This window comes from Rhinoderma darwinii, chromosome 3 (assembly GCF_050947455.1).
Source record: "Rhinoderma darwinii isolate aRhiDar2 chromosome 3, aRhiDar2.hap1, whole genome shotgun sequence".
Lineage (NCBI taxonomy): Eukaryota > Metazoa > Chordata > Amphibia > Anura > Rhinodermatidae > Rhinoderma > Rhinoderma darwinii.
In genome coordinates, this window is record NC_134689.1 from 97,721,121 (window position 1) to 97,736,615 (window position 15,495).

At 44.1% G+C, this 15,495-nt stretch overlaps 1 protein-coding gene and 1 long non-coding RNA gene across 2 annotated transcripts in view; one reads left to right on the forward strand and one right to left on the reverse strand.

The window, feature by feature from the left end:
• Nucleotides 1-1,410: 1,410 nt before the first annotated feature.
• On the reverse strand, nucleotides 1,411-5,372 carry LOC142749008 (uncharacterized). The gene is made up of 3 exons (XR_012882354.1): nucleotides 5,066-5,372; nucleotides 3,228-3,402; nucleotides 1,411-2,769 (listed from the first exon to the last, which is right to left on the reverse strand). It is a non-coding gene; the product is annotated as an uncharacterized LOC142749008 (long non-coding RNA).
• The window catches only part of ERGIC1 (endoplasmic reticulum-golgi intermediate compartment 1), a 110,649-nt gene continuing 100,384 nt past the window's right edge, over nucleotides 5,231-15,495 (forward strand). Inside the window, exon 1 of the mRNA XM_075856505.1 lies at nucleotides 5,231-5,517. Within this exon, the coding sequence (XP_075712620.1) occupies nucleotides 5,498-5,517 (20 nt within the window). The 5' untranslated portion in view covers nucleotides 5,231-5,497. The remainder of the gene's footprint in view (nucleotides 5,518-15,495) is intronic.

Consider the following 15,495-nt stretch of genomic DNA (forward strand, 5'->3'; position numbering starts at 1 on the left):
GCACCCTTGTACCTGAGACACACATCTTTTTAAAGAAGTTTTTTTTAAATAAAATTGGAACCGTGCTTCCTTTTAAATTACTGGATCACTGCTTCTCCTCTGTCTCTGTCCATTCCATCGTGTGCTGTCACGGTGATCCGGGCGCCGCCTGAACTGAAGACCTGCTAAACGGTGAGCTGTAGGATTTCTTCCACAATTTTCTCTGCATTAAGATTTCCCTTTACTGAAAATAAGAAACCTAGTAGAATCCTAAGAAACAGCCAAAAGACCATTATCCATCCTCCACCAAATTTAACAGTAGGCGCTATGAGGGCTTGTGTGCATCTACTCGACCATGGGAACCCATTTCATGAAGCTCCCGAGGAACAGTTTGTGTGCTGATGTCACTTCCAAAGGCAGTTTGGAACTCTGCAAGGAAGATTTTTTCACTAAAAGCTTCAGCACTCGATGATTCCTCTCTGTGAGTTTGCGTGGTCTACTGCTTTATGGATGAGCTGTAATTACTCCTAGACACTTCCACTTCACGATAATAGCACTTACAGTTGACCGGGGCAAATCAGAAATTTCACAAACTAATTTGTGGCAAACGTGGCATCCTATGACAATGTCACGTTTAAAGTCACTGAGCTCCATACTACTAGCAATGTTTGTCTATGGAGATTACATGACTGTGTGCTTGATTTTATAAACCTGTTTACAATGGGTATGGATGAAACACCTGAACTTAATAATTAGGAGGGGTGTCAACATGACTTGGATAAGTAGAGTCGAGTGTTCCGTAATAATTCCTTACCCCTTTAAGAATAAAACACATGACACCGAGGTTGGATTTTAATGGCCACAGCAGCCGTTTATTATTACAAATTTTATGAAAATAACATTTTATAACCAAACATTAAATAACCAAGAATTTCCCAAACATTTGAATTCTTCCAAAATACACATAACAAACCCTTAACAGGGTCAATATAAATAACACCAATAACATGACCAGGGGAAGCCCTTGAGGTAACCGCAAATTCGAAAAAATAGCCATCTGCCCCCACCACTTGCTTTTACCTCCAGCCGTAACCCGACTCGAAGGCACCGCTCACTTCTGCAGATGGCTTTGCCCATAAAGCGCTTCAAAGGGGTAACACCCTAAGAAGCCTTCCACATATTTTGGGGGACGCATACCCCTGATGCGACCCCCCCACCAGTTTTACTGACCAACCTCAAGGACTCCCCCCACCAGCCACCGTGACAAACGAAATATCTCCCATTATACCCTTCACATACACTATCCATGTCTCGCACTTCTCATTCAAAACCCGTAACTTAAAGGGCGGATGGGCGGGACTGCTGTTGCTGTTACTCCTCCCGCTGTCTCCCTCGAACTGAGGAAAACAGCGGGAAGCCGAGATTCACACCCCCTCCTCCCCTCCAAACCACTCCCCTACACTCCCCTAACCACTGCTACGATCTCTCCTTAACTCCTTCCTACCCACTCCCTCCTATCCTGTCATGGTGGCCTCCCCTTATTTCTTGCAGGGCGGTAGTGCGGCCGCTCCTTACTTTAGGCCATATAGTTTATGTGCATTTGCATATTGATAAATATATGGGCGTTCAGGGGGTACTCAGCGCTTGCAGGAGGTTGTTTTACTTAGGAAATCTAGTAGATGCCAACCCTACACATTAAATAGAGGTCGCCTCTATAAGCATGCTCATACACCTGTCAGCCGCTTAGCTCCTAAGAGAACAAAGGTTTGGGCATGTTGAAATCCGACACGTTGAATCCTTCTCTCCCTCATCGTCAGTTACCCCTTCAACTAGTGACAGATTCCCTATAAAGTGTCCCTATAATTTCGTTCTAGTCTCCTGTGGGGCCTGTTATAATTCATAGGACATGCGCATGAGACTCTCTGGGTGTCATGCGGTTGCCTTAACCACTGTACCGCCCAGCTGCACCCTGCGCGTTGCCATAGACACAAAAAGGCATGATGCATAAAAATGGTACCAAGAAAAAACATGAACTCAACTGAAAATAAATATTATGAGTTTTATGAAATGATAAAAAAATATTTCGTTATGCGCCGTCTACATATGCCATTCTTTATAGTAATCCTGGTACTGCCTAGCCCCACCCCTTTTTGAGGAAATAGTAAAAGTTGGGCTGTTGCTATTGGGGGAGGGCCCAATGGTTTCATGTACTATATTCAAAGTCATGCTTGCCTAAATTTTCCGTCTTAGGGCTCATGCACACAGTCATATTACAGGGCCTTAACAGGACTTCCACATAAGTATAAGGAGCTTCTACTACACTTTTGTCGGATTCTGTACGACTGACAAGTTCCATCGCACTCCGTATGTTTGGATGTATTCTTCTCTAAAAGCATTGCTTCTATGGGAGAATATCTCTTTACATACAGCCCCTACCGGAGCCTGTACAGCAGCACATGGAGGCCATGCGGCATCATACAGCTTTTGTGCGAGGCCGTACGAGTTCCTGAAATGAGCGGATTGCTTGGGATGTACTGTTACAATGTAGGCCTGTAAATGCAGTGCACTATATACCCTCTGTATCCATAGACACCTTGGCCGATGAAGCTGTTAGTGTGTGAGCACTTAGATGGCAGCTGAGGCTTAGTGCTGGAACTTCAGTGTGGCTAATGCACTCTCCGCGGCTTGTTCTAGAACACATGACTGAACGAGCGCCGACAGACAGTCAGTGACATTAGAGAGTGTTGACAGGTACTTCACCGGATTACACATTTTCTTTAAACAGAACGTCTAGCAGGTAAGAAAATCAATATTTATTAGACAAACAACAAAGTGTGCGTAATATACAACAAATAAACGGTGTTCCATAGCAGAACCTTCAACCGGCCCGCTTTATCTCTTTTAGTCAGTCTGGTCATTCTCACATGTTTCACCATAAACCTTACACTTTTAGGCAAAATGCACACGCTGCATATTACGTGCGGATTTGCAGCGCGTATTTTCGTGCGGCAAATCCGCGGTGTAATAAAGTACCAGCAAAGTAAATGAGATTTCAAGAAATCTCATCTACACATTACGTTTTTTTTTCAGCACGTCAATTGATCTGCGGTGCGTATTTTAAATTCCGCAGTATGTCAATTTATCTTGCGTTTCCGTTCGCGAATTGTATCTGTCTGGTTTTTAAAAGAACGCACCAAAATTCGCAGCATAAAAACGCACTATTAGGCGCGGACTTTACCTGCGTTTACCTGGGGTTTTGATGCAGATTTTCTGTACCAAATTCTGCAACGTGTGCAATTAGCCTAATACTTCCATCATCATGAGTGCGTGCCATCTGCTAGTCCAGGCTTCTTCTACCACTGGCCCTCGGCTGGTGGGGGCGGCAGTTCCAGGACGGGTTTTATATAGGTTGCTTCTGAGGCGCTGCATTATGAAAGCATAGGAAAGGGTTAAATGATGTCCTGTTTAAGAAAATTGAAATGCATAAAAACCTTGAATGAACTTCAATGTCCCTTTTTTGCTTATCCACAATGTGAGGTATAGAAGTTTCCTGCCAGTAATTCTATAGACTATGTTACCACACACGGCAAGTATCAAGGCCAAATGCACACGATGCATATTACGTGCGGATGTGGCGCGCATACATTTGTGCGGCAAATCCACAGTCTAATTCAGTACCAGTAAAGTAAATGAGACTTCAAAAAATCTCATCTACACGTGGCAGTTTTTTTATGCATGTAAATTGACCTGCGGTGCGTATTTTAAAATCTGCAGCATGTCAATTTATCTTGCGTTTCCGCTGACAAATTAATTGTATCTGACTGGTTTCCACATCAAAATGTTAAACCCGCACTTAAAAATGCATGAAAAAACGCACCAGGTGTGGATTTTACCTGCAAAATTACCTGCGGTTTTGATGCCGATTTTCTGGACCAAATTCCACGTGTGCATGTAGCCTAAAGGGGAGATAGTGGATGCTCCATACTTATTGGGGGAGATCTTTTAAAACAGGTGCAAAGGAAAAGTGGAGTAGTTGCCCATGGCAACCAATCAGGTTGTTGCTTTTATTTCCCAAAGGGCTTCTGAAAAATAAGAGGTGGAATCTGATTGGTTGCCATGGGCTATCTGATTGTTTGGCATTTTTTTCTTCCAATCAGTTTTGAAGAATTCTAGGCAGCAGGAAGGAGCCTAAGGCTGGATTCACACGAGCACGTTACGTCCGTAAAGGACGGAACGTATTTCGGCCGCAAGTCCCGGACCGAACACACTGCAGGGAGCCGGGCTCCTAGCATCATAGTTATGTACGACACTAGGAGTCCCTGCCTCTCCGTGGAACTACTGTCCCGTAGTGAAAACATGATTACAGTACGGGATAGTTGTCCCGCAGCGAGGCAGGGACTCCTAGCGTCGTACATAACTATGATGCTAGGAGCCCGGCTCCCTGCACTGTGTTCGGTCCAGGACTTAAATACGGCTGAAATACGTTCCGTCCTTTACGGACGTAGCATGCTCGTGTGAACCCAGCCAAAGGGTTGTCTGTATATGATTGGAGGGGGGTCCAACAACCAGCTGTTCCGGCTTCCTCCAAGCATTGGAAGCTATGCAGGAGTCGGTGCCAGACGCGAACATCCGCAGAGCTGGAGTACGGCCGCTCTACAGTGTACGGAGCCATCTGCTTCCGACACCGAGAAGTTCCAGTACCTGAAGGCAGCCGAAACAGCTGATCGTGAGGGGTCCGTGTGCTAGACCCCCACCAATCATATACTGATGAGCTATACTGTGGATAGGTCATCAGTATGAAAAACCGCCCCCTGCCTGGACAACCTCTTTAATGCGAACCCCTTTATTTGTATACCCTGCTATTATTTAATGTTGATTGGGGGCATTTAGTGGGTAGAGGTGCATTGACTAATTCTCTCTGATGCCCTACAATAAATTATATATATATATATATATATATATATATATATATATATATATATATATATATATATATATAGTGTGTGTGTATGTGTTTAGTGACATTCTCTACAGTTAGCATTTCCGCAGCCTAAAATGGCTGATAACAGAGAACAATAAATCCTACCTAGCTGAATGTATGGTATGTAGGTATGGTGGATTTTAGCTGCAGTGACACTAGACCATATGAACAGTGAGGTATAATAGTGTTACTGCTCGGTAATGAGATTTGGCAGGTAGTCGAGGATATAATCAGGTTACTGTCCATGTGCCAGGCTGCCAGCGATCCTTGGCATCACACGGTGCAGGAAGCAGAGCCGCAGCAGCCAGGTTGCCAGTCAGTCAGGGACTTATAAGAATATCCCACGTGGCTACCGGGGCCGGATGTGTCCTCTCCTCCTCAGGCCGCCTCCAATCACAGGCCGCTCGGCGAGCTCTGCTGACGACAGTTCCTTTGTGTCTAGCCGGCAGGCTTGAAGAGGATTCTGACACCGGCTGCCTGAACGCGAGGAGCGGCCCCTTTAAATCAGTGCCTAGTGTCAGTGGGAGGCGGTACACCATGCCCTTTGACTTCAGGAGGTAAGTGGTGTGGGCACCATGCACTGTCAGGGAGGGATACTCTCCTGGAGATTGGGTATCACCCTGCAGTGCACATACTGTGCCCCCTCTATAGTCTATTGCTTTGTGCGATTCCACAAGCTACTGTGCCCTGCACGCTGCCAGCACCCTGGCATGCCCCTCTCCTTCCTTCTAGTCTTGGGTGCGATGTATATGTTACTATGTTATTCATTCATTTATTGTATCCAATCACTCTCTGCTTGATAGAAGTCTGTAAAAGTATCTCTTCCCACAAGTCATTTCTTGCTTGAATGGGCAGCTTCAGCTTTTGTGTGGCATTACTTTCAAAAGTACGGAAAACTATACATTTGAGTGCAAAATTTTCCACACAAGCAGCAGAAATAAACCATTGGGTCTAATAAGAGCTGTTCTATGGCAGGTATGTCTGATGGGTATGTTCACATGGAGCAGATTTGGTACAGAAATTTCAGATGTATGAAACAGATTTTCAGTCGCAGATGTATCTGCAGCGTAAGTTGCATGTGAACGTGTCCTAATGTCTTCATTACCTGTAAACAGACGAATGTTCCTGCATAGAACGCATCCAATGAAGTCCTGAGGATTCACTCAAGTGGCAATGCTGGAATACCCCTTTAAAACAGGAGCGACACAAAAATGAAGGGTATGTTCACACCCGGAAGACATTTTTGCGACTGAAAAATCCAGTCCATACGTGTGAATGGGGTTGTTTTTGCAGCGTGTGCGTAGATTTCTGCAACCAATTCCATTCAGATGTATGTCAATTTCTGCAACCAATCTGCCACGTGTGAATATATCCTAGGGGCCTATTCAGACGAGCGATGTAAAACTAGTCACCGTTTCTCCAGGAAAAACTGCAGAGATTTTTACATCAGAGTTGAATCCGTTTTGTGCCAGAGTGCGTTTCGCGTGTCCGTTATTAACTTCAGTGTAGCAGTGTGATCGTTTACTTTTTTACGTCTATCGAAAAATTTGACTTTTTTTTTTTTTTTTTTGTGTTTTTTTTTTCTTCAGCATCTCTTAGCAATCCTTTAGTGAAAATCGGATAGCATCCACGTGCTGTCAAATCTTTTCACACACCTATTGTGTAGATCAGTCTAACACTGGAATCAGACCATGGTAGTGGCTGCCACAATTTTTCCCTGCTCGAACCAATGGTTTCTTCGGAAAGTCGGTAGTGTGGACGTACTCATTGACTTTAAAGGCTATGTACACCTTCGAAAGTGTTTTGACCTTTTTTATTGCAAAAAATAAATAAAAATCTTTTTGTTTTGTGCAACTTTAAAATACATTTTTATTAAAAAATATTTTTACTTTTCTAGATACAGCTGCTCTGTATTCTGTATACAGAGCAGCTGTATTGGACGCTAGGACCTGAATCCTTGACGGGTGCAGAATTCAGCTGTATCTCAAAAAGTAGGTTTTTCTTTTTTAAAAATGAATTCTAAAGTTGCACATAACACACTGACCTTTTTACTACAAAAAAAAATGCTTTCATAGGTCCGTGTTTAGTTAGTGTGCTGTCAGTTATACACGTGGACTGCACCCCTACGTAAACAAAAGTATTGGGACACGTTGAATTCAGGTGTTTAATTAAGTCCATTCACACATTGAGGTGCAGTTAGAACGGCGTAAAAAACGCATCGGATTAGCTGCGTTTTTCGATGCGGTTGTGGTAAAAAAAAACTGCAACCACAATGAAAAACTTTTTTTAAATGTGGTTTTAACCGCACCTCAACCGCGATGTGTTAATAGACCCTTGTAAACATTGTGAAAGAATTGGTCGCTGAATTCCAGCGTGATACTGTGATAAGATGCCACCGTTGTAACAGGTCAGTTTGTGAAATTTCTTCTCTCCTAATTATTCCATGATGAACTGTGAGGCTGGGTTCACACGACCTATTTTCAGGCGTAAACGAGGCGTATTATGCCTCGCTTTACGTCTGAAAATAGGGCTACAATACGTCGGCAAACATCTGCCCATTCATGTGAATGGGTTTGCCGACGTACTGTGCAGACGACCTGTCATTTACGCGTTGTCGTTTGACAGCTGTCAAACGACGACGCGTAAATTGACTGCCTCGGCAAAGAAGTGCAGGGCACTTCTTTGCAACGTAATTTGAGCCGTTCTTCATTGAACTCAATGAAGAGCAGCTCAAGATTTACAGGCGTCAAAGACGCCTCGCATAATGCGAGGAGGAGCATTTACGGCTGAAACGAGGCAGCTGTTTTCTCCTGAAAACAGTCTGTCATTTCAGACGTAACAGCCACTCATCGTGTGCACATACCCTGAGTGGTTTTATTGCAACGTGGAAGCATTTAGGAACCACAGCAACTCGGCCACAAAGCACCAGATCACGTGAAGTTGCCGAGCGGGGTCGCTGAGGGGCATGGTGCATAAAAGTCACCAACGCTCTGTTGACTCAATAACTGCAGAGTACAAAACCTCCTCTGACATTAACGTCACCACAAAAACTGTGCCCCGGGAGCTTCATGACATGGGTTTCCATTGGGACACCTACATAAGATTTTATGACAACCCATATTAAAAATCCATAGTTATTAATGTGGAGTTGGTTCACCTTTTGCAGATAAAACAGCCTCCCCTCTAAGGCCTCGTGCACACTTACGTCCGCTTTTGACGGGTCCGTGGACCCGTTTTAGCGGCCGTGTGGTTTCCGTGTGCACTCCGTGTTTCCGTTCGCCGAGCATGGTACTGTCCAGGGTGACAGTACCATGCTCGGCGCACGGAAAATAAAATTTTAATGTATTAAAAATTTAAAAAAAATAATAAGTTCATACTTACATTCCCCCTGTCCGGCCTCCAGCGATGACGTTCAATCCATGTCACCGCTGCAGCCAATCACAGGCCGCCGCAGCCAATCACAGGCCGCCGCGTCACAAAAGAAGGTCGGACTGGAGGAAGAAGACAAGACAACGACCGGGTACGTATGAAATGCTTTTTATTTTATTTTTAATCAGCAGCCTCTTTTCTCTATCAGTTATTGATAGAGACAAGTGGCTGCCGATTAGTGTAATATTTTTCTAATGTTTTTCTGCCCGCCCGGCGGTTGCTAGGCAACGGCTCCGTCACACACGGACGGCACACGGATGCCTTCCGTGTGCCTTCAGTTTTTTTGACGGCCCCATTGACTTGCATGGGCCTCACGGTCACGGAATCCCGGACCAAAGTAGGACACGCTCTACTTTGGATCGGAAAGGAGCAACGGACCGTCAAAAAAACAAGTGTGCATGGCCCCATTTAAATGAATGGGTTCAGGGTGCTATCAGTGACAAAAACGGATAGCACCCTGAAGGAAAAGACTGAAGTGTGCATGAGGCCTAAAGGGAAGGCTTTATACAAGAGTTTGGAGTGTGTCTGTGGGAATTTTTGCCCATTCATCCAGAAGAGCATTTGGGAGGTCAGATGCTGATGGATGAGGGGGTCTGAATGTAATCTTGGTTCTAGTTCAACTCACATGTGTCTGATGGGGTTGAGGTGAGGGCTCTGTGTGGGCCAGTCAAGTTCTTCCACACCAAACTCCCCCAACCATGTCTTTATGGACCTTGCTTTGTGCATTGGGGCACGGTCACGCTGAATGAGAAAAGGGCCGAACCGCAAACTGTTCCCACAAACTTGGAAGCATACAATTGTCCGGAATGGCTCGATATGCTGAAACATTAAGATTTCCCTTCATTGGAACTAAAGGGCCTAGGCCAACCCTTGAAAAACAGCCCCATAGCATTATCACTCCTCCAAACTTTACAGTTTGCACAATGCCGTCAGGTAGGTAACGTTCTCCTGGCATTTGCCAAACCCGGACCCGACCATCAGACTGCCAGATAGAGAAGCATGATTTGTCACTCCACAGAACTCCTTTTCACTTCTCCAGAGTCAAGTGGCGTTATGATTTACACCACTCCATCCGACGCTTGGCATTGAGCCTGGTGATGTAAGGCTTGCAGTCAGCTAAAATGGAAACCCATGCCATGAAGCTCCTGGTGCACCGTTTTTGTGCGGATGTTAATGCCAGTGGAGGTTTGGTACACTGCAGTTACCGAGTCAGCGGAGCGTTAGCAACTCTTATGCACTATGAGCCTCACCACTCGGTGACTCTGACCTGTGGTCTGCCACCTTGTGGCTGAGTTACTGTGGTTCCTGAACGCAACGGTGGCATACTATTACAGTACCACGCTGGAATTCAGTAAGCTCTTTAGAACGGCCCATTCTTTCACAAATGTAAAGGCCGACTGCATGGCTAGGTGCTGGATTTTACATACCTGTGGCAATGGGACTCAATGAAACACCTGAATTTAATGATTAATTGGTGTGTCCAAATACTTTTGTCCATATAGTGTGTGTCTATCTGACGCTATTACAGCAGAGTGCCAAATATTACCGCAATTTAACTGCACCATTTGAATATACTCTTAAGGCCAGGATGCGATACGGTTTTTCTTGCTTCACTTCACAATTCGTTTTAAGAGGACCTGTCACTAGGTCGTATAAGTTGAACTGGCTAACTGACCTGAATATTGCTGTCTCCCTGATTCCAGCACTGTTTTATATATATATATATAAAAAATTTCTCCTGCACCTTCCGTTCCTGAGATATGGCCCACACTCCCTATAGGCTAATATGCTGTAGTTAGCCAACGGGGTGGAGCGAGCTTCCCTGCCTCTGATGCTGACCAATCAGCGAAAGGCAGCTTGAGGGTATCTCACGCCGTGTTACTACAGAAACTTAGCATATTTAGCAGACCGAACAATGCCCCAAATTATACTAGTGGTCCTAGTGACTGATATAACAAAACAAGAAAAAAGAAGCAAGTCACGACCAAGTATTTAAAGAATTACAAACAATCTTTATTAAAGTCACATAAAAAAACACACATAGCAACTATACACAGTAAAAATGACAAGGACCCTCAACAGAGATGGAATCCGAACATAAAAGCAGACTAGCCCCCCAGATGTAAAACTGATCAACCGATCCCACAAAAGGCTAAAGTGCATAAATCAATATTTTTACAAGGCAGGTGTTAGGCATGGTACATTTGCACAGATAGATACCGGAGTATAATAAATATATATATAAAGTGCAGTCCTAGGTAGAACTAACATAAAGAGCAATATACCTACACCTACACGATGGAAAGTAAGTAGGCGATCAGGACCGGGAGCGGATACCTCTGCGCGTTTCGCTGGTGCTGACGAAGCACCAGCGAAACGCGCGTCGGGTCCAGCAGAGGTCTCTGCTCCCGGTCCTGATCTCCTACTTACTTTCCATCGTGTAGGTGTAGGTATATTGCTCTTTATGTTAGTTCTACCTAGGACTGCACTTTATATATATTTATTATACTCCGGTATCTATCTGTGCAAATGTACCATGCCTAACACCTGCCTTGTAAAAATATTGATTTATGCACTTTAGCCTTTTGTGGGATCGGTTGATCAGTTTTACATCTGGGGGGCTAGTCTGCTTTTATGTTAGGATTCCATCTCTGTTGAGGGTCCTTGTCATTTTTACTGTGTATAGTTGCTATGTGTGTTTTTTTTATGTGACTTTAATAAAGATTGTTTGTAATTCTTTAAATACTTGGTCGTGACTTGCTTCTTTTTTTCTGTTTTTTTTAGAAACTTGGCATAGGGGGAGCCAACACAACAGTGGGAATCCGATGGGGCTATAGATCGCATAACAGACTGGAAAATGTTACATGCAATGCTTCCCTGCCTGTTGCAAATTCAATCAGTCGTCGTGACGGACAACATTATTTTTTTTAAAGCCAAGAGTGACATTGCATAATGTGGGGGTCACCATAAAGCCCTTCCTGTAGCTTCGGCCTCCAGCGTTTCTATGAGGGCTCATGTGTTACAACAACGTATTGACATGTTATTGTTAAGAGTCCCAAAGAAATGGCAGTGCGTGCTTGTCGTTGGTGGGGGTCTGTGTTGTGGCCATCAGCTTAGTAACTTGAGGGCCCCACTATTTTTGAAACTTCCTAAACATGCTGTGGTTTAGAGCGGCCTTACTTAAATGTGGAGTTATTTGGAAGAGGCTGCTTAATAATATCTAATTCTGACTTATTTTGTCATTAATCTGGAACCGTACAAGAGGTGGTTCCCCATAGAATGTGTTACATAGCTGACAGCTGGGGACCACAAATATAGATTCCGGAAATCCAATCCTCGCCCAGACCATCCACATATCAACTGTGCATGTTTTTCCCATAATTGGGGATCCTAATGGTGAGTCACAAATACTGTTCCACAGTGATGCTTTAGACTGACCATAGGAAGACTCCATATTAAATCACAACTAAATACTAAAACTGATATAAAAGTACTGTTCAGGGCTCCAGACGGTGAATAAAATGGTTGGAAATGCAACGTAAAATTATAATTTGGCTCCTAAATATTTAAGCGTCCCAGTTATCCTGGAGCCCTGCAGTTTAGTGAGTAATTTGATACATAAAACCGGGATCTTATGTCGCGGTTTAAGGATCAGTTCACACGTTCGTAAATACTGCGGTTTTTACACAACGGAATTAGTTGCAGCAAATACAGTATGAGCAAAGTGAGTGGATGAGAACACAAATCTCATCCACACTCAGTGTAAATACTTAAATTTATTCCACAGCATCTCAATTGTATTTGTGTAAACGCTGCTTATTTTTTGCGAGTTTTCCCCATTGAATTCAATGGGGAGGTAAAACCTGCAACAAATGGCAGTTGCGTTTTTTTTTTCGACAGGTTTGCAGCGATTCTGCCGCAAAAAAACGCAACTCTGCAAAAGAAATTTTAAAAAAACTTATACTTACCTAGGAGTCTGTGTTTCTTCATCCTGGGATGACTCTTCATCCCATGTGACCTCAGATGCAGCCAATCACAGGCTGCAGCGATTTCCCGGGATGCGGCCGGTTAAGTGCTGCGGTTTTCCGCAGCGGACATTCCGGGGCTGTCCGCCCAGCCTGGAATGCTCTACTTGCCCAATATCAGATCAGGCGTGAGAGTAACATTAGGGTAAGTTCACAAACCGTGTTTTGACGCGGAAACGGTGTCGAAAAACATGACAAAAAAACGGCCGAAAATGCCTCCCATTGATTTCAATTGAAGGCGTAGGCATTTTTTTCCCCGCGAGTGGAAAAAACATCTCACGGGAAAAAAAAGTGACATGCCCTGTATTCGGGCATTTACGCCTCTGACCTCCCATTGACATCAATGGGAGGCAGAGAAAGCGTATTTCGTGGCGTTTTTTGCCCGCGGCGTTTAAAAGCCGCTGGCGAAAAACGCAGCGAAAATCGGCGTGCAGGCAGAGCAAAATCTGCCTCAAAATTGCAAACTGAATTTTGAGGCAGATTTTCTGTCTGCAAAAAAACTCTGTGTGAAGCCAGCCTAAGGCTATGTTCACACTGGGTATTTTGCAGGAGGAATATCTGCCTCAAAGTTCCGTTTGGAAGTTTGAGGCAGATATTCCTCTCCCTGCACGCCGTTTTTCGCCCGCGGCCATTGAGTGCCGCGGGCATAAAACAGCGCGAAATACGCTTTCTCTGCCTCCCATTGAAGTCAATGGGAGGTCAGAAGCGGAAACACCCGAAGATAGGGCATGTCGCTTCTTTTTCCCGCGAGGCAGTTTTACTGGTCGCCGGAAAAAGACGCCGACGCCTCCCATTGAAATCAATGGGAGGCGTTCTCGGGCCGTTTTTGCCGAGTTTTGCGACGCGGTTTCCGCGTCAAAAAACTCGGCAAAATACTCTGTGTGAACATAGCCTTAGAGGGACACTTTTTAACGTTGTTTTCCTCTAGATGAGATACTAGTTGATTGCATTTTTAGCGCGTTTAGATTTTTACTTTTAGGTATACTTTTACTGTAAAGAAGTGTGGTGTAGGTATTTTGGAAAAACACATTAGTGTTCCAGACAGTAGCTATGCAGACTTTACAAGGCTTACTATGCTTCATTGGGCATATAGGAGAATAATTGAGCAGTAAGAAGACACCCCTGGGACCCCAATGTTTGTGCACCCACTGCAGAGAAGGAATCCGTGGAATGTTAGAAATGGCAAATAGTTGTGATGAATGCTCAGGTGACTGAAGATCTTGTTAGTAGATGTGGTTTAGGCTGGATTCTTAGGCCCTGGTCAGAGTTTTTTGACTCTGAATCTGTGCCAAAAAAAGGCCAAAATCGCCCCCCCCCCCCCCCCCATTGATTTCAATGGGAGGCAGAGGCATGTTTTTTATGTTTTGTTTTTTTTCCCAGGCGTCTTTTAGCTGTTTGCAGAAAAAAAAAAGGGGGCATGTTCTTTCTAGTTTCCGAGCGCTTTTTGCCCGCGGCCCTTGGATTCCCTGCAATGCCACGGGCGAAAAACGCTGCAAAAAATTCTTCAGGATTTTTTTATGCCTGCAAAAAAACCTCAGTGTGAACAGGACCTTACACAGAGTTTTGGTTTGTGTAGTTTGTTACTATTTTTTTTTTTTTCCTTAATACAGCATCCTCTGGGTATCTGTTTTTTTTTTTTTTCCAGAGTTTTTTTCCATAGGCTTCTCTATAGGATTTAAAACACGGCAGAAAAAAAAGCATGTACAAAATGACACTTAATGAAAAAACGCCAGAAAAAAAATGCACGTTACACTTTAATAACGCTGGTGTTTTTTATGCAAATGTTCATGTTTTAAATTAGCAGAAAAATTCTGTGTGTGAAGGAGGCCTGAGGGATCTCTAGGAGCACAAATCTGTAATGGGAGGTTTCACTTTGATTTTACATTCTTTTGCGGGCAGAGTGTACGGTTAATAATCACAGGTGTTTTTGATTTTTATTTTTGTCTATCTGGTTTTTCTTGTTATATTTTGGATTTTCCAAACAGATTTACATATATAATAAGCCTTTGCATGTTCCTTTTTTTTTTTTTCCTTGCCATCTGGGGACGCCCTCATCGGTTTGGCTGACTTTTTAATCTTGTGTATGGCCAGCTTTTCAATACATTTGGTACTTGTTCTTTGTACTTTGCTCCAGTGCAAAGGCATACTGGACAAAGCAGGAAGCTGTATACAAGGCTGATAATACAAGTGATCCCTTTCATACAGGGTGGTACATATAGAAGGACTCTGAGTCCATATCTTTGCAGGGTTCCTTTATAAGTTATAGTACCTATCAACTTATGTATAGAAACATACATACAATAAACAAACCCCATGTGTACCATACAAAAATTTAATGTTAAGAAAAAGTATAAAAATCAAATGTCCATCCAGATCTAAAAATAGGGGATACACAATTAAAACCATGTAATGGTGGTCCAGGACCCACTATATACACAACAATAATACAATGTCATAAATATGTATAACCGTCACACGTAAAAGCTAGGGTTACCTATCAGGATCAAAATGTAAACGTATTAAAGTACCATCCCGAGTCCCCTGAGTAAGCCCAACAAACAGACAGTTGCCAAACAGATTGTAGTGTATTGCGCTCCACATACACAGAAGACCACCACCACAGAACCCAGAGGCACAGTGACGTCATGGGCTTCTCCTGGAATGGAATCCCCGGTCATAGCGTCGGTAACGCTGTGGATGGGGATTCCGCTTCAGGATTTGCCCCTGATGTTACTGTCCATATGTGGACAGACATCAAGCACTCCGTCCAGGAGCGGACTCCACGGCCACACGGGGATTCCGCTCCTTCAGGGAGCTACAGTGATGCTAGTAGATAGCAGATATACCTCCCTGCTCTGCTATAGTGTTCAATAGTAATAATAATACTATTGAATGTGGCGTCGCTACCGCTGTAGCAGCCGTCATGTCTGCTGCAGCGGTAGCGACGCCAGTGAGAGAAGTAGCGCACGGGTGGAAAGGCAACTGCTGAGTCGCCGGGCCCAGGCGCTTCTGAAACAAGCAGGGGAAGGGAGCCACCGCAACGCCCCTCTTCCACCTGTGGGAGTGATGCGCCCTGTGCAA